The 26265-nt window shown below is 35.0% G+C and overlaps 1 protein-coding gene across 1 annotated transcript in view; it reads left to right on the top strand.

The window, feature by feature from the left end:
* LOC110022373 overlaps window positions 1-26265 on the top strand; it is a 69263-nt gene that overhangs the window by 26872 nt on the left and 16126 nt on the right. Inside the window, exons 5-12 of the mRNA XM_020721267.1 lie at window positions 10306-10362; window positions 10478-10669; window positions 10745-10822; window positions 12038-12220; window positions 12308-12388; window positions 16363-16428; window positions 16531-16623; window positions 24367-24432. Coding sequence (XP_020576926.1) covers window positions 10306-10362; window positions 10478-10669; window positions 10745-10822; window positions 12038-12220; window positions 12308-12388; window positions 16363-16428; window positions 16531-16623; window positions 24367-24432 — 816 coding nt within the window. The remainder of the gene's footprint in view (window positions 1-10305; window positions 10363-10477; window positions 10670-10744; window positions 10823-12037; window positions 12221-12307; window positions 12389-16362; window positions 16429-16530; window positions 16624-24366; window positions 24433-26265) is intronic.

The raw sequence follows: 26265 nt of genomic DNA, 5'->3' as shown, positions 1-26265 counted from the left end.
TAATGCTTCTTATATACTATAATCTACAGTATAGAATGCCATTAACTCTCTTGATTTCATGTTTGCCTATTTGCTTTGTATATTGAGTAGACTTGTATGTTCCGTGGGATTGCTTCTTCTTACTGGACAAACTCTTCTTGGCTAAGATTTTAGAGTTTATAAATAATAATGATCTTCTTGATATCGTATAGATTTTGCTCCATTTGCAATCCATATCAATATTTGTTGTGGATTTCCACTTGTTGTCATGTTTGCTGATTTGTTTTTTTATATTGAGAAGACATGTTTCTTCTGTGGAATTGCATTTTCTTACTTGATGAACTCTTCTTGTTTGGGATTTTTAGAGATTAGTTAATAACAATGATGCTCGTACTTTTAGTTTCTTTACCAAGCATCAAATAAATTGTACTCTTCTGTGCTATATTAATTTTGGTGTGTATTTGTTAATACATTTGTGTATTTGTCCAGATTGCATGCTTTGTAATAAAATAATATAAAATATTTGAAATCTATAAAATTTCAAGAAAACTGTCAAGCTAATTGATAGTTTTGTTGTCTTAAACTGAGTTCCTGGCTATCTGGTATTTTATTTAGGGGGATTTACAACATAACACTCAAAACTACTAATATTACCTATATCACACCCAAACCGCAATATTTACATTCTTAGCAACCAAAACATTCAAATAACAACAAAATCAACACGCATCATTAACCTCATTATCTCCCTATCTTGCCTGCCAGCTGTGGCTAAAAATATGGGAGTTTTGGTTTTCTTTGTACGCCTGGTCCTGTCATTGCTGGAGGAGGAGAAAGCTGGGAGTTTTAGAGGCCTTTGTACGCGCTATGTGGTCACTCTCGAAGGAAAAGAAAAGTGGGAGTTTCGGAGTTCTTTGTCCGTGTGATTCAGTTGCTGGAGGAGGAGAAAGGTGGGAGTTTTGTAGATCTTTTTATGTGTGATCATGTCCCTGCCAAAGGAGGAGAAAGATAGGAGTTTCAGATGTCTGTGGATGTCGTGATCCCGCCGCTGCCAAAGGAGGAGAAAGATGAGAGTTTCAGACGCCTTTGTATGATGCGATTGACTGCCGATCCCATTGCTTCCTCATCAGAGCTGGTCCTTCTCATTTCAGTGAGATCGTATAACACAATTAATGGTGTTAAGCGAGTGATAAGCGGTGCAAATATTGAAGTTTGAGTGTGAGATATGTAATATTAATAGTTTCATGTGTTATGTATGTAAATCGCACTTTTATTTAAGAATGTGATTGGGCCTACACGTTAAGTTGACTGTTCTTATTAGAAAAACTTACTCCAGGTTTCTTACTGCAGTTATACTACTAATGCTGGAATTAACCTAAACCACAAGAGAAATAAAATATTATTATTGTCGAAATTCAAATAGGTTACAACTATGACTCATTGAATAGGAAAGAAATGACAACAAACGTAAAAGACACATGAGGGTGACAACGAGGGCGATGAACGACAACTGCACAACAAGTGGGAGGGCTTGTCGGAGCTGGCGGAAATAACTGACTGTGCTGAAGGTGATTCCGACGGCAGTGGGATGGTCTGGAGGGAATTACGGTGCAGTGAAGGGTGGTTGGACAACAGCCTATAGCCGGTTGGCAACAGGGGATGTGAGGAAGTGGCCTACGACAACAAGTGGGAGGGATTGGCTTTGAGGGAGGAGGCTTTGACAACAAGCGTGGGAGGGATGAGATGTTTCGATAGTAGGTGGTCGGGTAGAGTGGATTAAGGCAACATGTAGGGGAAAGGATATGGCGGCAGCTGGTAGGGGAAATGATAAGGGGGCAGCAGGTTGGGGAAGGATATGTGTGGTTGGCGGCAGTAAGTCTTGGAAGAGGAAGGTGGGCATGTGGAATAGCCATGAGCAGAGGAGGGGAGATAAGGAAGGATAACTATTCTCGTGGGAGCGAGTTGCGATCAGAGTTCCCCTCGAATTTTTGGAGATGATCACCATCTCAAGCTAGTTACTGTCTGAGCACCTCCTCACCGTCGGATACAACCCTAGAAGTGAAAACAGCCACCGACGGCAAGCTGGACAGAAGTCTCAAACACAATAATATGAACCCTTAGTAAACAAAACCACACATATATAATAGCTAATAGATAAAGTAGGAAGGGGAGGCTCCCTTTTTGGGTGACAACCAGAAGAGGAAGGGGAGAAGGGCAGCAAATAGACGCAAGGAGGGGGAGGCGCGGTATCTCTCGCTCCCTGAAGGTCGGCCGGTCTAATAGGGGGTTGGACCGGGATCTATCCTGGCTGGTTTACCTGGCCATCCAGCAAGCCGGTTCAGCCCGCCTCCAAAGTCCCGTGTACAACCTCCAAAGCCCCGCATCAGCTACATTTGCATGGTTTCTCCTCTTTAGTTTAATAGTTTCTACTTATGTGGATTGTTTTTGCTATATTGGGTTTTGTTCATAAATTTTCACAAATCTAGATTTCATCTTACTTGAGCCTTTGATGTTTGGTCAAATTCATCTGATACTGCTATTATGTAGATCAGGTACACCATTCAGATCTATATTTATGTACTTAGTGAAATAAAAAAGAAGAATCCACTTGTATGAAGCCATTTAAATGAAGAAGGCTTCAATTTGCAATGAAGCACATCAAATTTGTGAATAACTTTTTCTGTTGGAGATTTAGTTGCATTAATGAGGATAGAGAGAGAGAGAGGTTTTAATATGCATCATTCTTTTGCCTCTTTATTAGTTTTGGCTTATCGTCCATAGTAGAGGTGTCAATAAATGACACAATACAACACCTGGCATTGCTCATCTTGAAAAACTATTGCTCAGGTTTGGATCTAAAGTGTCGAGTTGTTTACTATTTAATTCAGGTTTAGGTTGGTCTTAAAGATCCAAAATCACTAAAAAATAGCACATTTAATTTTTGGATCTAAAATGCAATCTCTTTAATTTTTGGATCTAAAACACAACCCATTTAATTTTTGTCTCAATGGGTTGTGTTGTCATAAAAATTATATGAACCATATAATAAATGGTCTAGACGTGTTTGGTTTGAGTCAATTAAGTTTATATCTTGTTGGATTCAAGTCAGACGTTTTGACTTGTACAATAAATGGGTCATAGGTCTAGTTTAATTTAGGTCATACTCAACCCAACCCCTACTCCAAATTGATTCCCCTAGTTTGAAAGTGCTGTTGATTGCTCCATTTTATGGCCTTAAAATGTAACCGACATCAATATCCACAATTGTGCTCATGATTTAATGAGTTTGGGGGCGCTAAGGGGCCATCGTTATGGTGAAACAACATAAAGCAGCATCATAGATGTAGCGCAAGCTATCGTATTTGGGACATAAGCAGGTCATGTTAAGCTCAGATTTTTTATGGGCCACTATTATGCCTGCAAAGGTACAAATTCAATCTTGGAAGATATTCTTGTGTTGTGAAAAATTTAAACAATGTTTCCACATTACCTCCATGGAGCTTAATGAAAGATGTGGATCATTTCCACAACGTTGAGAAATGCATGTATGGTGTGATGCACTGGCCTTCACAACAACAATTTTGTAAACTTATGGGGAACGAAACTCTGACTTTGATCAAGTTGCAGGTGATTCTACTCTACTTTGTCCACTTAAAATTATCAATTTTTCTTTGGACATAAAATATTCGTTGGAGTATTTTGATTCTTGAAAACAATTGAACATGTGAAAGTTCTCTTGTGATTAATTGAAGATTTTTGAGAACTCTGATTGGGATCATTGATCATAAAAATTATGTCAAAGTTTGAAGTTGCCTTTTATACTGAAATATTTGATTTACTTATAAAATATAGGCAAATTAAACTTTACCTTCATTGAATAGATACCGTGGATATAAGTGGATAGAAGTCGCTTAAAAACCGGATGTCATCTGGAAGAGCAACGAGTGCGTGGATATCCTTGTAGGATAAGAGGACACAATTCCAATTTCTGAAGTAGTTACTTTAGATCCCAATGGCCAAATGTGGTTCATTGACTTGCACGGTGCGTCCCAAGACTTCGCAACCCAACTTCTTGTTTTGTCTAGATGTTTGTTGCATTTTTACAGTCCTTCAAGACTATTTGGCTAAGGTTCACTAAACCAAACACTTTTGGCCTTCTTTGTTTTTAGGATTAGGGTTTAAGTTCCATCTTGGCTTTCCTTAATTGTAAGGTTGTATGCCTCATTTATGGGCTTCTCTAGGCTCAAAGTTGTAGATCTTTCTTTTGGGTTACTTTGCCTCAACAGTCACAAGTCAACATTCGGGCTTGCTTCATCCTCAAGCTCATAAGTTTGGTTGTGCCCCCTCTATTTTAGCTATGGAATAACTATAATAACTAGGTTTGAGAAATTGGATAAAAATTTTGATGATCTAGAATATATCCCAAATTTCGGATCCCTCAGATTTCAATCAAAATAATTTAATAAAATTATACACGAAAAATCAATCAATTTAATAAATAATACTATATATAAATTTTGAATGAATTGAAAGTTATAAAAATTAGAAGTTATAAGTTTAATTAAACCTCATCAATCTTATGTTATTGTTTCCAACCGCCTCTCTTGTCATTATATTCGCTGGTTTGGTCGAAGAGGGGTTTCAGAGAATTCAATTTTCCTCCTCTCGATTTGCTTGCACGTCCTCCATCCCTGTTCGATTAGCGACTCGACAGCGAAGGATCCTGCGATCCTTTACTGTAGCTAGGGGCGAGCGGCTACTTGGTAAGCCTCAGAGTTTCGATTCTTATTTTTCCTCTCCTAATTTATTCTTCCAATGCGAGTAGCGCTCGATTATTATAGTCGTGCCAACCGAGAGGCCGGCACAGAGCGGCAAACGATATTTTAGGGCTCCGGGGTGAAATCGGTGAGTACAAAATCCTATTTTGTGCTATTAGAGACATTCATTTCCTTCTTCTTGCTTCCATTTTAAGTTTTGCCCCATTTTTTTGTATAGTGTTTGTTTCTGATAGTCGCCAGAGGCGCTGCTTTTCTGCTTTTATGTCGGGATTGTCGTTAGCGGAGTGAATGTTTCCGTAGGGGTTTTAAAAACAAAATTAGTAAAGTTGAATGAAAGATTGAGAAGATAGGAAGAAGAAAGAAAATTTTTTACAGCTTTGGAGATGTTGACTTGTGTTGAGAAGCCTATTTGAGGTAAGAATGTTACTTTTGGGTTAAATTATTTTATGAACAAAAATTTAATAAAATCCTAATATATTTACAGATTTATGGTTGTTTACCTGAGGTGACAAGTTCGGGGCAAGCGTGTAGAAGATCGCGTAGGATGGGTCTAGCTCCGTAAATCCATGTAAATAATTCTATGCTAAATTAAGATGAATAATTTGATTGCGGAAATTGGTTGAATCTTAAAGTTTAATTTTGTTCTTTAGATTATATAAATCAATAGAAGGGTTATCCAACGATCAACTAATTACTCTCGTGATAATTGAGGTGAATAATTATATTTCTAAATTTTAGTAATTGTTTTTATTTCAAAATGTATTTTGATTACTTGTATGCTACAGTTCAGTGAGATTTATATTACAATAGATACTTGTAATTTCATACGTTTTTATTTATATGAAAGATATGCTTAAAAGATATATGTGTGAGGTATGATATGTATTATAGATATGATGTATTAGATAGAAATAATAGGATTGATACACATGATAATCACAATAAAAAATGATATGCATGACATGGGTAAGAGATATGCATGAGATATATATATGAATGCTACGGAGATGCAATAGAGTAAGAGTAAGTATGCATGTTAGTAGATTACATAAAAATGCTCAGAATAATGGATGTATGAAGAATGAAATAGCTTATATATGAATGTTTATATGTGCATGATCAGAGGAGTTCAACCCTTAACGGTACAGGCAGGGGATGCCAGTGTACTTGCACTCGTAGAGTTTATCTACCACCCCATACAATTGTGATAGTTAATTAATCGTTGTGCCAACGGGTTAATATCGATCAGGGGCGAGCAGACCGAAGCTTACCTCCCTAGACAATTGCAATATTTACATTATTAATCGGTGTGCCTACAGAATAATATTGGTCTGGGTTAGGTAAGGGTTTTTCCACTATAGACAATTGCGATATGTAGATCGCCAACAACTGTGTCGTTAGGATAATATCTACCAATGGTGTGTTAGATTTGTTGATGGTTATCCTCACAAAGACAAAAGTGTATGTAAAGTATAAAGTGAAAGTAAAGTTAAAGTATATGTTTATAGAAGATTGAGTAATTTTCTTTAGAAAAAGTAATTGATAAATGCATTAACATATATCATATTGTTTATAAAAACATGAAAAATTAACATATTATAAGATTTGTTATAGACCTGCATGAATATTGAATTCTTTTTTTTAAATTACTGTAGTTTAAAATTGTAATTACTCCTAAATTATCTTTAGATAACTCACTACGTTGCTTTAATTTTATTTCTAAGTTTTAAACATTTGAACAAGATGAATAGAAGAGGAAAAAAAATGTATAGAAGACGAAAACAACAAACGGAATGTACAAATTTCTACTTGTTAATTTTAATTGCATTCTTTGGTTGCCCCTTCATATATTATTTTAATATTCAATTGCCAATTATAGGCTTAGAATAACAGAGAATTGATTTCCATCATTCGACCGTCCATTCTCATCTTGGTTGGGCGAGCAAGCATAGGGAGGTGAGTTGGGCGAGCAAGCATAGAGAGATTGCAAGAGGGAGCTCAAACGAGTGAGAGAGATTACTTGAATCAAGCGTAGGGCAAGGGTAGGTGAGCGACATACAAGCTTGAGTGTCGCGAGTTGTGTGAGGGATGATACTGGAGGAAGCGACCAGGTGAAGCATGTGTGAGGGCAAGTGACTAGGATTCAAACGTAAGCGATGGATTTGTGTGTGGACTTGATGGCTAGAGCTTTTTATTCTTATCCTCCCTCCAAGATCTAGTTTTATTTATGTTTTCTTTGGTATTTATATAAACCCTTATATCCTAATATAAATTTGATTAGGATTTTGTGAAGGATTTAAAAATTAATGAAGATAGTTTAATGTGTGTAGATGTGGATGAGTAAGTCAAAAAATGAGGAGGAAAGGAGAAGCAATAAACAAGCACTCAAGTTTCTAATAAGTTTTGACGATGAGTTTTAAGTGAAGCATTTATGCAATAAATTAGGGAAGCATTTTCTTTCTTTCTTTTTAATTTTGAAATACAATAAAGTTAACATGTTGTTTTATTTTAGTATACTAGATTTTTAATTTGTATTAAAAGATTCATATTATTAAATCATTTTTTATAATTTTTGTATAAAATTAAAAGATAATAATCTAATTATAATGATTTGTATTTTTAATTTAAATATAACATTACATTATACGTAAACTTGAAATTAAAAAAATAGGGATTTATTGATGATATTAAATTAGTTTGCAGTATTTCTGTAAATAAAAATAGAAAGTAATTGAATAAGATTTACATATTCGACTGAATGAAAAAACTAAGTAAATAATCAGGACAATTAGTAATAAAGGTACATATAATATATAGAATTGTAATGACTATAACTATGGCATGAAAGTGACAACAGAAATAAAGTAAATAGGATTTATATTAAATACCAAGGACAGAGTAAAGGAAATTTAATGCAAGTTATGTATTTTTGATAAATTTTGTACGATTAATATTCTAATAAAAATAATATGCTAATTCTATTTGAAATATTAGAATTGTTAATAATTGTTAATTGAATAATTTCATTAAAATCTATTAACATGAATATTTTAATTGTTATTATAGGCTTAAAATTAAAGGAAATAAATGCTAAGGAGCAAGGAGACAAAAACAAGTCATATATTGAGGTGGATACTCATTTTGTAGCTAGAACAATATTGTTAGTCCTTCTAAATATAATGAATTAGATAATATTGTTATTTATTTAGATATATTAATATTATAAATTTAATAATTATTTATATGTTTTTTTTAATATTGAAATAAATATCGCACATATCTCTTAATATGTTTAATTTTTTATCATATACACTAGTTGTTATAAAAATTATATTATATGATATGAAAATGTGAATGAAATGCTATTGATGAATTTTACCCTCTTATTATACTAGTTGGAGACATTAAATTATTGCGCACATAAAATAAAAAAAATAGTGATATTGAAGTATCTTAAATAATTCACTTTACATGGTGTTTTTGTGATGGATGTAATATGTAAAATGATATTGAGAAGAAATGATATTGTTATTACTTTAAAATAAAACATTTTAAAATCTTCTACTTATTTATTTTTAAATAAATAATTTACTAAATGATTCTTAAACTGGTAGATTAAATTTAAAAAACATGCATATTGTATTCGTAATTTATAAAGTATTATGTATGTATTGAGTTGTTGATAACTTACAATAATTTTAAATAATATATTAGGGAAATAACATCGTCTTAAAAATGAGTGAAAGAAGAGATTGTTTGTCATATATGTAAGGGTACACATATTATGTTAGTCATATACATGGTGGCAGCGTAGTACACAGAACACTTTAATTTTGATTTAATTGTACTTCTTTTTTTAGTGGATCGTTCTATTTATTGGAAGTTACTAATATAGGAATTAAGTTGAATAGTTATTTTCTGTTAGTTAATGTTAGTAACTGAAATTTGAAATTTTCATTAGACTGTGCTTTTGTTTTGGTAAATTTAAGCTCCCTGGTTGGATTGTGACAAAATCTATAGGCATTCCTTTGGATTTAGACCTAGGCTAGTGTATGTCTTTGGTTTAGGCCCTTAAATGCTTTAAGCATCTATTTTTCTCCTGCCTGGCTAACATTTCTGAGTTCCTATGTTGATCTGTGCCAGCTTATGCCATAAATTCTAGTCTCCACTTTTGGGCTAGCATACTCCATAAGCTCTTGTCCTCAACTATTTAGTTGGGATGAATGTGACCTTTACTGAAGTTGATCCTACTTTAACCCATGCTGAAAATTTTTCTTTGAAGTAGACCAAATTTAAACTTGAAGCTCCCGCTAACCCAAGTCTCGCTTTTAGAGGCAACCCATTGATATGATATGACATTGTGTAATCATCTTTGGATGAAAGGGTCAAACTTTCTGGATGTGTAGGCTGTCAAATTTTTTGAATAGATTGCAATGCTTGCATCTATCCATTCTTTTTTGTGTCTTGGGATGTTCTTCTTTCAAAGTGGGCTCAAATTTGCTCTTGTGGAGAGCTGGATTCACCGTTCCCTGCATTAGAGTCATGTTGTGCGCTTCTAAGCCGATCTTAATATGAATCAATTAAACCAAGCCTGTGAACCTTCAGTGATAATATCTGAGTAATTTTGAACCAATGCTATTCATAGTTATACCTTCAAGTTTTCTTGATCCCAGATTTTGAAGTTAGATCATTTTTCATTTTTGTTTTGCCTTATTAGTGTAACTTCCCAGGAGGTCACCCATCTTAAAAGTGCTCTCATTTAAGCATGCTTAACTTTGGAGTTTCTAATGAAATTCCACCGTTACACCAAAATTCACTTCGATGTTTAAGAGTTCAACTTCATTCTACTTAAGGGGTTCCACAATCTCCCCCACTTAAGTAGTTGACGTCCTCGTCAGTTCTTTATACCCAAAATTATCCAATAGGCAAACAAGACTCTAGATTTGGCCCCTACAAATTCAAGAGGTGGTTCTCATCATGTTGCACTTTGTCTTATCCAGGGTTCAAGAGGTGGCTCCCATGGCGTATCACTTTGCTCTTTATGACACGTACTTCCCATCTTCCGGTTGGTGTTATGCTCTGATACCATTTGCGACAGCCAGAACTCTAACCCATCATGGTGTTATCCGCTTTGGCTTAGTGGCCTCACAGTTTGGCCCATTGGTGTAACTTCTAATGAGGTCACCCATCCTAGTGGCCTCATAGTATTTAATGAAATTCCACTATTACATCAAAAGACGTCTCATTGTCTAAGAGTTCAACTTCATTCTACTTGAGGGGTTTCATATGAAATCCCTTTGATACGTTAAATATTTGATTCATATTTATTTTGTTTTTGTTTTGTATACACTACATGTGATTCATGTCTTGCTTCTGGTTATTGTTCTGACTGTTTGCAAATTTTCGTGCCATTACTTGCAAAACTACTGCTATTAGTTATTATTACATGGTTCAAGTTTTGTTAATAGGTTAGTGTACTATTGTGTATTTGTGCGTAAGTAATTTTTTATCATTATGGTTTCTGCTTTCATTTTGGCTGCTGAATCAGGTTATTCCAGCTCTAGATTCCAATACTCCAGTTTATGCTTCGTCATTCACAATGGAGGTACTACCAATGAAGCTCCACACTACCTATGTGCAATGTACAGAACGTTATGGCTTTTTAATACTTTAATTTTGATTAATAAATGAAAACAAAAACCTTTTATGTTTTCCAACAGCTCATCAAGAAGCGTTTGAAGGAATTTGGAATTTTCATTCCATCCAGGCTTAAGGTTTTTAAATGTAGGGAGAAATTTCTGGCGGGACCATTTGAAGTGGAGCCACTCCGAGTAACTCATTCTATCCCAGATTGCTGTGGTTTAGTCCTCCGGTGCAAAGATGGTACAGTTTTTCATACCGGTGACTGGAAGGTAAAACTACAATATTAGCGGATCATCTATCAATAAAATATCATGTGGATGGGTAATTAGGGAAATCTATCACAGATTGATGAATCTCCTTTGGATGGGAAAGCTTTTGATCGTGAATCATTGGAGGAGCTTTCTAAAGAAGGAGTGACTTTAGTAAGTTTTAGCAATGTTGCATTCTTTACAGTTTTGCTTTTCTTTTCGATGTTAGAAAACTTCTTATGAACTCAATGACGCTTTGCTCTTGAATGTTGTTTCTACAGTACATGCATTGTATCTTCTGTTTGTAAAAATGAACTTCTTAATTATTTTTAGCTTGTTAGGGTTGCTAGGCAGTCTGAAGCTTTTGGTTGAAGGAAGGACTCGTTCTATCCAATGTCTGTGTGTTATGATGTGATCTATATGCTACTGTAAAATTCAACTTGTGGCACTGCAGGAAAAAGCTATTTTGCATGTTTTTTTAGTATTTCATTAAGATGCCATTGACCATTGAATTAAGATTGGCTTACAGTTCAACGCCTCATGTGAAACTTGTTAAGATGAACATTTATCAGTAAAGCCATTAATTTGGCTAAGGCCTGATGGTTATGATCACGATGAATGTTAATCCTGGATTTGTTTATGGCATAATCTTTATTTTTAAGCTGTGTTCGGTAAACTAGTATTGAAGGGGTAACCCTTATAGGATCACTTCAAATTACTTACTGATTTGATGGGCCATGAGTAAAAAATTGAGTTTAAATGATGCCCTTTGCCATCCTTCTTTGCTTCTTGACTGATATTTGCAGTTGCCGGTCTTTGAAACAATTTGGTGTTTCTTTATTCCCTTGTGACGTGCAAACTTTGATGTTCTTTAACAGTTATTGCAGGGCATCTCTTCTATAGTTTGATGAAATTGATTAGACATGCCCAGGATTTCATCAATCTCTGTAAGATAGTGTGGAAATGATGATCGAGAAGGTTACATCTTTGTACATGGAGATTATGATACCCAAAAATGGGCAAAGATGAGATTAAAATTGACTGCAAATTTATATCCAATTTTTACATTTCTTAATATGATCCGGAGGAAATTTATAAAATTTCACATTTTGTATTGGTCAATTATGTATATATGCTTACATCATGCAAATATTTTGTCTACTTGTATCTAGTGGTGTTTGTTATGATATATTTTTCTGATAACTAATGGCCATTTGTAGGCATCTTATTATAATCTGACTGACTGACTTCAATTCCTGTTGCTGCAATATCTTGAAGTTCTTATCAATCTTTCATTTTTATTAAGCTGAATTTTGCACCTTACTTTGTTATGCATTGTATGTTGAGAACCAAGTTAAAAAAATAAACTTCTTATTGTGAACTTTCCAGATGATGAGCGACTCAACTAATGTCCTTTCCCCTGGAAGAACTTTAAGTGAGGCTGTTGTTGCAGAATCGTTGTTAAGGCATATTTCATCTGTTAAAGGAAGAGTTATAACGACCCAGTTTGCATCTAATATTCATCGTATTGGTAGTGTGAAAGCTGCTGCTGATTTAACTGGTAGAAAATTGGTAAGTTTCTTTGCATGATTTGGTCTTGTAATTAGTTTTTTTTTTACATTGACACATTCAATCACTTTGTGTTCATGCATGCTACAGGTATTTGTGGGAATGTCCTTGAGGACTTACTTAGATGCTGCTTTCAGAGATGGAAAGGCTCCAATGGATCCTTCAACTTTAGTATGTTATGCATACTGTTATTATATTTTGCACAAGTTCATCGTAAATATTAACACAAAATATGAAAACTTTGTAAATTCTAGTTTCATTTTGAGGAAGTCGTTGCATGTATTATATAGAAATCCCTTTTATTCCCCTACTTTTCTCTGGAAATTCATTTGGTGTATGTTTTTAACTGATGATATCCTTCTTGTGGATAAGACTAGAGAAAGAGTTCAGAAAAAACTTTAATTATGGAGATTTGCATTGGAGTCTAAAGGTCTTCGTTTGAGTATAACTAAAACTAAATAAATGCAATGTTGTCATGATCTGGCTCGATGAGCTTGGAATTACCAAGGCAAGAACTTACGGTCGGACGAAGGAAGTCTTAGCTAACAGTTTTATTCCATCATAGGAGTTAAAATCCAAAACACAAAAGAGCTATTCAAGTTCATAAAACTTATATTTACAATAGATTGTTCATATTTAAACATTTACATTTTTGCATAAAATAAACTAAATTGCAATACTTATTAGCTTGCACTCCACAACATCTGTATCGTACTCCTTGGGGTTAGCAACTTATATTTTGTAAAAATGCGGTAACAGTAAAAGATGTGGATAAAAGAAAACAGTAAAAAATAATTTCATTTTCTTTCATTTATTTAAATTGCACTTTTCATAATTGGGAGTCATCGTCTAAACTTATACTTTATAAAAGTATGTTTAATCTTTTCCAACCCACCATAAAGGTAGACACCTTTTTTCTATTATATTTTCATTTCCTTTTGCATTTTGTGTCCGGGTACATTGCATTCTCCTGTCATTACCATCAATGGTTGACTCACATGTGTATGCATAAATCATATTTTATTCATTTTTATATTGCATTTAATATTAAAAAAAAACTTGCATTTAACTTTTAAAAGGAAACTTGGGCTTTTGCATTTTAGAAATAAAAGTTGTGAAACCGTCAAATCATGCGTAAATTAACGTCAAATCATGTGTAAATCAATGAAACTATTGTAAAATAAAAACACGTTATCCACCTCAATAGTGTCGTCTGCTATCCTTTTCTCAGGTCAGTCTAGTCCTTAGGTTAAACCTATAATAACAATTTAAATATAGTCAACTTGTTCAATGCTGATCTTCTCTCTTATTGCTTCTAGATTTTTTATCATTATTTTTATAATTTTTTTATTTCAATAGCTATTTATTTATCTATAAAAATATAAAAATATACATATATATGTATTTGTATTAGCTAAACATATATACATATATACATATATATGTAGGAATATTCAATTTCTTTTTATGTTTAAACTTCTAAAATTTTTTCGTTTTGCATACCTACTTAATATCAACTTATTATATAACTAAATTTTAAATTTAGGATCCTTAATTTTCTTTTTAACATTATTTTAAAAGAAAAGTCTTAATTAATTTTCGCAAATTTAACTTTGTACCTGAAGTTTTCCTCTCTTTTTTTTGCCTTGGCTTTCTCACCAATCACCTAAAATTGTAAGAATCAACATTAGGATTTTTCTGAAAATTAATTGATTTTTTTAGGAATTATATTTTGTAACTTAATTTAAATCAATTACAATTGATAACTTAAATAAATTTAATATTTTACCTTTTTAAGATCTCTTTCTTCCGCAAGTCATTCGAACCAAACATATGGGCTTCGGTCTAGCACTTTACGCACGCGGGATGGATCCCGATGAGCCTTCCTTCCTCTCCAAGCTCTTGATCGAGCTTCCTACAAGCTGCAAAAGCTCTCCTTTATCTTTTGTGGGCCGCACAACAAGTATAATCTTGCCTCCTTCCACTGCAAGCTGCATGACAGCTAGGACAAGAATGCCTCCCCATCTTTCTAGATTTGCTCAGGGAAGTCTTCGCACAACTTAAGGATTGTTGATGGCAAAAGCGAACGGCTTAGGTGAGCCGCTCAAGCACAAGCACTCCAAGTAGCCGAGCGAGCTTCCTCTTCTTCTTCCTCCTTTCCTTTGCTGCTCATGGCACTCGACCGAGGCACGCTCGAGCTTCTTTCATGCGAGGAATATGCCATAATTAAAGGTAACTTTCTCCTCCCATTTCTTTTTCTTCTCCCTCTATTATTGTGTTGCTTCTTCTTCTTCCTTGATTTCTTCTTTCTTCTTATTTTTCTTCCTCTTTCCTCTTGTTCTTCTTCTGGCTTTCTCTCTTCCTCTCTTTGGCTTCCCACCATCCCTCTCTCTCGCTGGGTTCGAATGAAAGGAGACGTGGAAATATCCTTATCTTAACACTCCCATGAGCAGTGTGATCTCGCTCTAACGACACCTGCATAGTAGGTGTCGTTGCCAACAAAGTTAACTTTTTTATTTATTACAAAATAAAATTTTAGAGTAGCTCTAATGGCAAAGTTGTAATTATGGTTGATCAAATCATTAAAAGATGTGAATGCTTTAGATGTCTCGACTATTGTTCAAAGTGATGGTGATATAGATCGGGATGTTATTAGTAGAATTCAAGTTGGTTGGTTGAAATGGAGGAATGCTTCAGGCATATTGTGTGATAGAAAAGTTCCGCTTAGAATGAAAGGAAAGTTCTATAAAATGGTGGTGAGACCTGCAATGCTCTATGGCGCATAATGTTGGCCTTTAAATGAGAAGCATAAAACAAAGTTAAGTGTTGTCGAGATAAGAATACTTAGATGGATGAGTGGTTGGACACTTAGAGACAAATTGCGAAATGAATATATCCATGATAGGGTTGGTGTAGCTCCAGTGGGGGACAAAATTAGAGAGAGTCGTCTTAGATGGTTTGGTCACATTAAACTTCGATTATTTGATGATCTGATTAGGAGAGTAGATGTTTTAGATTCGACTTATGTTAAAAAATTCAAAGGTAAACCTAGAAAGACTTTGGCATAATGTATAAAAATGATCTTAATTTATTTTAATTAAATGAAAATTTGACACTCAATAGGACACAATGGAGAAAAAGGATTCTTGTAGCCGATCTCTCTTAGTGGGCTAAAGTCTTGTTGTTGTTGTTGCTGCTGCTGTTTTATAGAAGCAAAATGGTGAGGCATGGTTTGGGAACTAGGACGCGTCCATTTAAGAGGCCTATTAGTATGCCCTCTTGTATGTACATGCACTTAAGCCTATTTGGTTGTCCATACGCTCGAGGAAATGACAAGTACTACTTCTCAAATTACTAGTTGAGGAAATCATTTCTAAAAAAGTTGTTTTATTCGAACAGCTAAACAAAGCTTCCTATTTTCTGTTATCTGGTTGGATAGGAGAAGTACCGAATAAATCCAATAAATTTAATATATTTATAGACATGCCTGTTTAAAGCCACATTTACATAACAACTATGTAATAATATTTTAAGATAAATTATACATTATTAATAATTTATATATATTTTTATATTTTTTATTGTACATATTATATTATTGTAAATTAATAATAGACCATCCGATATGATATATATTGCAAATTTGCAAATTTCAATGTCTGTTATTTGGCTTAATTAATGGATTATGGATTGATTAGTGTCATTGTGTATATAATAATACATATACAATATATTTTATGGTAAACTAATTTGTATTTGAGTATGAACATGTGTTTTTGTTTGTGTGCAAGCATCACTAAAATTTTAAAAGTATAAAAATGTTATGAACAACGTTTTTGGGAATTGTGAATGTGAAAAGCCCAAAGTCAAAAAGCTAAGAATTTAACCAGCCACTTCCAAAGGGGAAAGTCGCTTCCCTTTCTCGCAAACCAAAAGACAGCTGCTGAAGCCTCTTTCTTCCCATTTCTATTTCACACTTTTAACATTTAAAAAAAAGCCCTTGGTACCCTCATAAAATTTTAAGCGGGCCAAGGTACACATTGTTTTGTATCATTTCTCTTGCAAATCTTTTTATTATATTTTCTTTATTCTATCTATTTCTAAAACTGTTTTGTAGATAAGTAAACTGGTGTACTGATTTGTAGGTGAAAGTGGAGGACATTGATGCCTATCCACCTAATGGTTTATTAATTGTTACAACTGGCTCTCAGGTAAGATGATATTCTTAATTACATAGCCAGAAAATTTGAGATTCAGCAGTCTTTATCTGCAATGGTATAGGTAGAGTTTCACCGTGCACAATATTGTGTCAGGCGGAGCCGCGAGCTGCTCTAAATCTAGCATCCTTTGGAGGTAGTCATTCTCTTAAACTGACTAAGGAGGATGTAATTTTATATTCAGCTAAGGTAGCCTTCAAATATCTTCTTCAGTTTTTTTTTTTCATATAATGTTTTGTCAATATTTTGTGCCTTTATTTTCATAATTACACTTACATGCTGTAAGGAGACTATGGAACCTACCTGAGGGGCTGTTCTGCTGTAATTACTGCTGCACAAATAAACTTTTAGTATGCAAATGCGTTAGGATTTTACCATAAAAATTCTTTGGCAGCTAGATATATGGGTAATTTGTATTAATCTGTAAAAATTGGATGGCATGGATTTAAAATCAATTTTATTTTTGTCACCAGTTAACAATTAAACGTCCAATCTACACCGACTGGCTGGAAGCAATGACTAAATACTAGTTGGGAATAACAATCTAAAAACACATCAACAACGGTTGGATGATTGCAACTAGTCATTAGAAAATTAGGAGTTCAGTTGGTTGTTCACAAACAAACATCTGATACATGAAAGAAAATAGGGGAGCTGATATTCGTGGTCTCTTTTGTTTCCATTAGTTTTTAGTATATTAAAATCATGGGGATACGCAGCTGCAATGACTACATGAAAGGTTTGAAGAATAGTATGAATGAGAAGGAAATCATCACAGATCATGTTTTCTGTTTCATTTTCATTTTTTTTATAATACAATCAACAAGAATATTATCTAATTGTATCATTTAAAGCACGACAATATTAATATCATTTTTCCAACTTGCGAACGTACAATCATTTTATGCGCTAGTATTTTAACATTATCAATGATTATGTAAGTAGATGAATTTCCTTAATCAACATGTAAATGTATGCACTTCTATATAATTCATTTTACTTGCATTCACTTTACTGCTCAATATCCTATCTAATAAAATGTAAGCAGGGCTTAAAACCTGTGGTATTCATTTCAGTATGATCAATATTTTCAAAATTAGAGATAAATCATAAGTAATTTATAATAAAGTTTGATTGGTATAAGAAAATGTATGTACCATCCTCAGTTTTAAATGATTTGTTTTGTCAAATAGTCTTCAGTTTTACTTCCTTCCGCCTAAATCATTGGATACATTTAAGATTTTCACATTCAATTTTATAAAAGTATATCATATATTTATTATTTTTCTCTCTTACTATTGAAAAATATTTATTATTATGATGTGGAGGGTGGACCGGCTGGCTGATTCGATGGGCAGGAACTACTGCTCTATGTCTCTCCCCTCCTATTCTCTCTAGCATTATATTTACGCTTCTTGTGTGTTTTAGGGTTTAGTTTTTGTTGATTTCTGATTTCTGCCTCCAAGCGTTTCCCTTGCTACGACTTATATCCTCGGATGGGTGGTGCTTCGGTTATTTGCCGCTTCGAGGTGGTGATTATCTCAATGATTCCTCACTGTATTCCTTTTCCCTGGCCCGTTGACCTTCAGCCGACAACCCTCCAACGCCCTTCTAGCTGCTTAGGCCTTGCCGCTAACTCCTCTAACCAAACCTTGTTGTAATCCCTCCCAGACCTTCCACCCATGTCGCAAACCCCTCTGACCCCTTGCTGGCCCTAGTGTAATCCCTCACTGACCTTCCACCCTTGTCGTAAACCTCTCTGACCCTTTCCGGACCTTGTTGTAATCCCTCCCATACCTTTCACTTTCGCCGCAACCTTCTCCACCTCTTCCAACCGCTACAACCACCTGTCCCAACCCCTCCAACAAGCATCCGTAACCCCTCCACCATACCCAGTTGCCATCGCCACCCCTCAAACTCCTTCCACTGTTATCGCATCCCCTAACCAATCATCCCACCTGTTGTCCAACTGGTGTTCACCCATGTTGCTCTCACCCTAGGCTATTGTTGTATGTTTAATGGTTTTTTGTTCCAGTTTCAAGAACATTTGTTGTGTTTCCTTTCAATTTTTTTGCAATAATATTCATGATATGTTCTTTTTAGATTATTTTTTTTTGCAATTCTTAGCCACCCATTCCAAACCCAAGCTCTTATCATGTTGTCATGAAAATACATGTTGGAAACTATCTGTGATGAGATATAGCGGGAGATTCATTGGCTTCAACAAAGGGCTCGTGAAGATTGATGTTGGAACTCAGGGGGAGATTACCCTCGATTGTAATTCAGAGAGTTGAAGGGGGGATAGTGTTATGACCCAACCTGGGGCTTGGAATTAATCAAGAAAGGAAAGCACAGTTGGATGATGGAAATAAATTTTCTGTTAGTTTGTTTCCATCACAAGTAGTTTAATATGTAAATAACATGTGAAAGAGCTACTAACGAAAACAATTAAAATTAACAAGCAGAAATGTATACATTTCTGTTTATTGTTCTCGCTTTTATATGCATTTGCTCCTCTTCAATTCATCTTGTTCAAAGCTTAAAACTTAAAAATAAAATTAAAGCAACATAATGAGTTATCTAAAGATAACCCAGGAGCAATCACACTTCTAAAATGCAATAATCCAATGAAAAAAATACAATATGCATGTTGATCTTTCATATCTCTATAAGAAATTTTTTAATATGCTAAACTTTCAAAATTTTATAAGAAATCTTATATATGTTAATGCATATATCAATGATTTTTTTCTAAATGAACATACATTAATTTTTTATATGCAGTTATCTTAACTTTACTTTTAATTTATACTCTTTACATACATTTCTGTCTTTGTGAGGATCATCGTCAACAAAAACTTATACCCTTGGTCGATATTGTCTCTTCGACCCTCATTGGCACAGCGGTTAGCAATCTACACATCGCAATTGTTTAAGGTGAAAAAAACCTTAACCGCTTCTAATTGATATTATCACGTCGGCACAACAGTTAGCAATGTAAATATTATAATTGTTTGAGAAGATAAGTTCTAGTCTACTTGTCTTTATCCTCTATTATCACATCGGTACAGCGGTTAGTTATTTAACTATCATAATTTTTTCTGGGGTGGTAGAAAAGCGCGTGGGTTCATTGGCGTTCTCTGTCTGTACTATTAGGGGGTGAAATCTTCCTCTGAACATGTACATTTCACTCCCTCTGAACATGTACATTTCACTCCCTCTGAACATGTACATATAATCATTCATATATAAGCTATTTTATTCTTTATAACATACATTATTCTTATAACATAAATTATGTTAAGATAATTTTATGTATCTACTAACTTGCATATTTACTCTGTTATATTTACTCTATTATGTAACAATTTATCATACATAACTCTCATATCATGCATATTCTTACTTACATCATGCATGTCATTTGTCATCATGCTTATCATGCGTATTTATTCTATCATGCATATCTTGCAGATCATGATACATTTCTTGCATATCATGATACATATCTTGCATCTCATACATATCTTGTATATCATTTTTTTCATGCATATCTTTTCTAATCTACCAATATAAAGAATCTAACTAAACTAGATCATACATAGAATCAAATATACAATCTGAAATAAAGAAAATTATTGAAATTTAGAAGTATAATTACTTACTTCGGTTACCATGCTAAAATTTTAATGTTCGATAGATAGTTGTAGGTTGCGGTGACTTTATGTTGATCTTAATAACCTAAAAAAATAATGTTAAGCTTTAAGATTCAAGAGATTTCTATTAAATTGAATTATTATTCTTAAAATAACATAGGATTATGTTACCTAAAATTTACGGTGTCATCCTACGACGATCTTCTACAAGCTTGCCTTGTACTTATTATCTTTTGCAAACAACCTAAAATCTGTAAATATCTTAGGATTTTATAAATTTTCGGCTCAAAAAGTAATTTAACCGAAAATTGTAACATTCTTACCTCAAATAGGCTTCCCGACAAAAAATCTGTCTTTTTGAATATCTTCTATTTTCTTTCTAAAACGTATAATTTTCTTTCCTCTTTTGATGATATAGTGCTAAAATTCTTATGAAAACTCACAAAACACTCAGGACACTTCCAACACAAGTTCAGCTCCTCCAACAACTACCTGAAACGAATAATGCACAAAAAATTAGTCAAATCACGAAATGGAAGTAAGAGAAAGGAAATGAAAGTATCAAGTATCGTTAAAATCAGTTTCATACCTTATGATTATACCATCAGAGTCAAAATTATGAGTTGCGATTCCATAGCATGTCGGCTGCTGCAGTGGCCGGAGCAGAAGCCTTATTTTGAAGCCCATTATTAGCATGATTGTGTAGTTGTAACCACACCGGATACTAGGGGATGTCCAAAGCTTAGCCTTGAAGGTGGAAATACATCAGAAATAGAGCAGGCAACAATCCTTATTTAGACAATAGTCCTCAATCAGACAGTCACCTACAACTACATCTACAACGACCCACAATGGTACCTCTGAAGGAGTTGGCAGGACAACATAGGGGGTGATAAGACAAATCTGAGTGGAAAGAAGGCAAAAAAATGTAGTTTGCCTAGTACAATGCCTGTCAGGAAGTGTTTCAGCTGCCACGACTACGGACGCAACCTTAGTTGTGCCACGAGCTGAGTTGTTTCATTCATATATCATGGCATCGTCGAGAAGGCGAAGGATGAGGCATCAAAGGATAGTCCATAGGAAGAACTTCAGTGCAGGGTGAAGAGTGGGGCAGTTCATGGTTGCGGTACAATATCTTTTGCACCAAGTGTATTGTGAAGGGAAAAGTTTGTATTTTAATTATCGATGGTCCGCGTCAATGGTGAAGAAATTGAGTTTGTCCACACACAAACTTCCTCAATCATATTCCTTTACTTGGTTGAAGTGGGGAAATGAGATACAATTCGATTAGTGGTGCTTAGTTGAATTTTCATTTGGGGATCAATTAACAGGAACAAGTGTGGTGTGACGTGGTTTTGATGGACGCGTGCTATTTTCTATTGGAGTAGGATTTGACAGTTTGAACGCAAGACTCAACATGACGGCTTCAATAATACTTACTCTTTTAAAAATGATGGGAAATGCATTGTATTGTTACCTATTAAGGATGCGAGAGGCGTAGAAAACACTGAGGAGGAGAGTGAGATACAAGTGTTGCTACATTCATTGTTACATGGCTTCCAGGATATGATGACCAACAGTCTTCCCAAGGGATTATCACAATTGAGAGACATTCGGCACACCATTGATCTCATACCCAAATTAATGTTGCAAATCAATCTATCTAAAGATCGAGACCTGCGGAGTACGAGGAGTTGCAGCGATGGGTTCAAAATCTCATTTCAGGAGAGTTGATCAGAGAGAGTACAAGTTTGTGTGTTGTCCTCGTTCTGATGGTACCCAGTAAAGATGATTTGTGGCGGGTGTGCATTAACAGTTGAGCTATCAATAAAATCACTATCAAATATCGATTCCCCATGCCTTAGTTGCACGGAGCCACCCTCTTTTCCAAGATTGATTTTCACATTGGGTTTCATAATATCCAGATGAGGCTAGGGGGATGAGTGGAAAGACCGCTTTCAAGACACGGGATGATTTATACAAATGGATAGTTATGCCCTTTTGATTGTAAAACGCGCCCAACACTTTTAAGAGATTGATGAATAAGGTATTTCAAGCACGCATTGAGAAATTTTTGTGTTATACTTCGACGAAATTCTGGTATATTGTTGATTATTCAAGGTGTTGCGAGCAATAAAGCAAAGAAGTGTCCTTTATGACTGCTTAAATATGCTTTTTGACTTTTATCGTGCAGACATTCAGCTGGATCCTAGAAAGATCGAGGCTATTGTGAGAGTCTTTTATCGAGAAGGCGCAATTTTTAGAACTAGCATCATTTTACAGGCGATTCTTTAGGAGATTTAGTACCATCACTGCTTCTCTGACAAGAACATTTGAAGGGATAGAAATTCTAGTGGACGGATGCAGCTCAGAATAGTTTTAACGCACTAAAGGAAAATGTGACCCAAGCTCCAGTCTTGGCATTTTCAAATTTCAATCAGTTGTTTGGGCTAGAGTGTGATGCACCAGGTGTGGGGATATTAACAATGCTAAGCTAAGGAGGTCGCCCCATTATCTTCTTCAATGAGAAGCAGACTGAGTCCAGAGTCCAGGAGAAAATATTTGACGCACAACATGGAGTTTTATGGTATTGTAAGAGTTATTGAGCACTGGAGTCATTACTTATGGACGAGCGAGTTCACGTTGTTCACAGATTACGAAAACTTGAAAATTTTAAACAGATAGAGCATATTGAAGGGTCGACATGCGATTTGGGTAGAGTTTTAGCGTCGTTCCAGTTCGTGCTTAAGTACAAAGCAGCGAGTCAGAACCGCATAGCAGATGCTCTGATCCGTCGTCACATATTGATCACTGCAATGCAGGCTTGAGTCATAGGCGCTGAGGTAGAAAGGAGCTATACGAGACAGACGGAGAGTTTAGGAAAATCTATTAACAGTGTTAGAAGAAACCTACCGGGCAATACTACATGGTAGATGGTTGCTTGTTCTATTAAATTCAGTTGTGCATTCCTAGATGTTCGTTGAGGGAGTCCATTGTTCAGGAAAGCCACAATAGAGGAATTGCAAGGAATTTTGGCTGGGCCAAGACTTTTGTTGAACACTTCATTTGGCCTTGATTAGTGAGAGATGTGGAGTGACGCGTCAAGCAATGTCGGATTTGTCATGTGGCAAAAACCAGGGGACATAATACATGAATATACACCGCATTACCAATACCAGAGACACCTTAGGTGGAAGTTAGCATGAATTTTGTGGTGGTTCTTCTGAGAATACACCGAATCAAGGATTCAGTCATGGGCATGGTAGATTGATCCTCGAAAATGACATTTTGTATCTTGCTACCGAACACTGGATGCATTACATGTCGTAAACTTGTATTTCAGGGACAATGTGAGGCTGCACGGAATATCCAGGAGCATCACTTCATACAGGAATGTCAAGTTCCTAAGTCATTTCTGGAGGACTCGGAGAAAAATTAGGCACTAAGCTTCAATTCAGTTTCGTAGCTCATCCATAGACAGATTGTCAAATGGAGGTAGTAAGGTTCCTTGGAAATCTCTTTGAGATGTTTTGTTGGGAAGAATATTAAGCAGTGGGATCTGATTCTAGTTTAAGCGAGTTTGCTTACAACACTATCGTGAGTAAAAGACTATAAGATTTGCTCTATTTGAGATTGTGTACGGATGCAACCCATTCATTTTCCTCGAATTGGTATCCCTTGTACCAACGTCAGAGATTAGTATGTTGAGTGAGGAATCGGTGCATGAGATTCAGAAACTGCACGAGGAGGTCGAAAAAGAGTTCACTAAGCAGAATCACAAGTACTAGGCATAGCCGCATAGGAGAACAAGACAAATAAAAAGGTGACCTTTAAAGGAGACCTAGTGTGAATCCGCTTGAAAAAAAAAAAGAGATCCCAGTAGGAGCATTCGGAAAACTCCAGCCCATAGTAGAATTGCCTTTCAAAATACTTTGAAAACGTAATGATAACGCATATAAGATTTCCTTGCTAGAGGACTACAGTTTTTCTGCCACGCTCAATGTTGGGAACTTGACACCGCACTACAAAGACGTAAAAGCTGCAACGGATGCTCTCCTAACCCTGGGAGCTGATGTCGTGGCTTAGCTAAACCGGCTCAACTAGTTCAGCAAGGGTGTCGATCCAACAGGAGATTGGACCAACCGACTAATTCAATGGGCAGGAACTACCACGCTTATTCCAAACTCTCCTATTCTCTCTAGCATTATATGTATGTTGTTGTGTGTTTTAAGGTTTATTTTTTTGTCTATTTCTTATTTCTGATTTCTACCTCCAGGTGTCGCCCTTGCTAGGGATGTATCCGAGGTCAAGTGGTGCTCCGGTTGTATCTTGCTCTGAGTTGGTGATTATCTCCACATTTCTTACCATATTCCTTCTCCCTGGCTTGTTGACCTTCAGTCAGCAACCCTCCAACATCCTTCCAGCAACTCAGGCCTTGCCGCTAACCTCTTTGGCACTCTTCCATATCTTGTTGTAATCCCTCCTAGACCTTCCAACCTTGTCTCAAACCCCTTTGACCCCTTCCAAACCTTGTTGTAACCTCTCGCGGACCTTTCACCCTTGCTGCAATTTTCTCCACCTCTTCCAACTGCTGCAGCCAGCCATCCCAACCCCTCCAACAAGCAGTTACGGCCTCTTCGGCATACCCAGCTACTGCCGATACCCCTCTAACTCTCTCCACTGCTGCAGCATCCCTTAATCAATCATCTCATCTGTTGTCCAACCTGTGTCCACCCGTCACTCTCACCCTAGCCAGCTGTTTGTGTGTTTTGTTTAATCAATCTAATTGTAGTGTAGCTTTATACTTATATTTCTAAATTGTTAGCATTATTCATTATAGTAATTCATTATAGTCTTATATACTCTTATAATCTATTTATTTAACTTATTTTGTAAATTTATATTTATTTATATGCAGACTTGTTACTTGTATAATTCCCATTTAAACAAAATAGTCATTGAATAATAATTAAAATTTCAGAGTTTATTATATAAAAATTTGTATTGATTTTGTATTTCTCATACAAACGCCCAACAAATTTCCTAGAATTAAAATAAGCAATTCTAGGATTTCTCATTAAAATATCAAAATCAAAATTTTTATACGGGAAAATCTCACTTGAAACCTATAAACATTCTAAATATGCAAGCTTTATGGTTGATAAAAGGTCATCTTTCGAGTATTGCATATTCTTCGAAGACAATTTGTGTAAGTAAAAAATCTGAAGTATAATGGTAAGATTTGATGTAAAAGCTAAATTTAGATCTATGACATTATGGATTTATAAACTTTTATGGCTGAAAAATACCTTGGAAGATTTAGAGGTTCGATGGAAAAGTTATGTGTGGCTTTATTATTTCAATAAGTTGACCATCAATTTCGCACATAATTACATGCAAAAGAACAGACAAAACATATTGAAGTGTTGGGCTTTTTATGTAGGAGAAGCTATGCTGCGGTCTAATCTTACTTCATTCATTGCTATAAATGGGTAACTTGCAAACATTCTCTCCAAAGGATTATCAAGGATAATATTTTAATAACTGACATGCAAGCTTAGATTGGACAATATCTATTGATTTGCTTCGAGAAGGAGTGCGGAAAAATCAATCCACATATCCATCAATTCAAATTCCTTCAAGTTTGTCTTTGCCTCTATCAATATTCCAGCTTAGTAGTTCTCCTTCTTATTCACTTCATCTCATCTCAGTGATCCGTGGGATTATTTGTCACCTCACCTATACGTGGACTTTCATAATTAAAATTGATTTTATATTTATTTTTGCTTTCGTTATTGTTGTATATTTCCTACTAGAGATTTCTATATATCCGTATGAATTCTTCACAAAATGATAAATTGATCACTTATTAAATTCTCTCCAATTCTTGCTAAATTTCATTAGTCCATAAATGAAGTTCTTCATTTAAATTCTCTTCAATTAAAAAATGTGAGATAATAGAAAATAAAATCGCCAGTATGACCTTAAGCTTCTTATAGTTAGCAAGCATGCATAATGAGGGTGTGGAGAAAATGCCTTGAAAGAAAGTTGAATGGTGATTTTCTTATTGTTTTCAATATACCAAAAAGCTGAACGAAAGCAATGCTGCTACCTTACTGAATTTTGATATTTAAGCTTGGATACTGACAGAAATTTAAAGCGGACGCTGGATTTT

The sequence above is a fragment of the Phalaenopsis equestris genome, unplaced genomic scaffold (assembly GCF_001263595.1).
Source record: "Phalaenopsis equestris unplaced genomic scaffold, ASM126359v1 Scaffold000188, whole genome shotgun sequence".
In the NCBI taxonomy this organism is placed as follows: domain Eukaryota; kingdom Viridiplantae; phylum Streptophyta; class Magnoliopsida; order Asparagales; family Orchidaceae; genus Phalaenopsis; species Phalaenopsis equestris.
The sequence above is the reverse complement of the archived record's forward strand: the minus strand, read 5'-3'. Positions and strand labels throughout refer to the sequence as shown.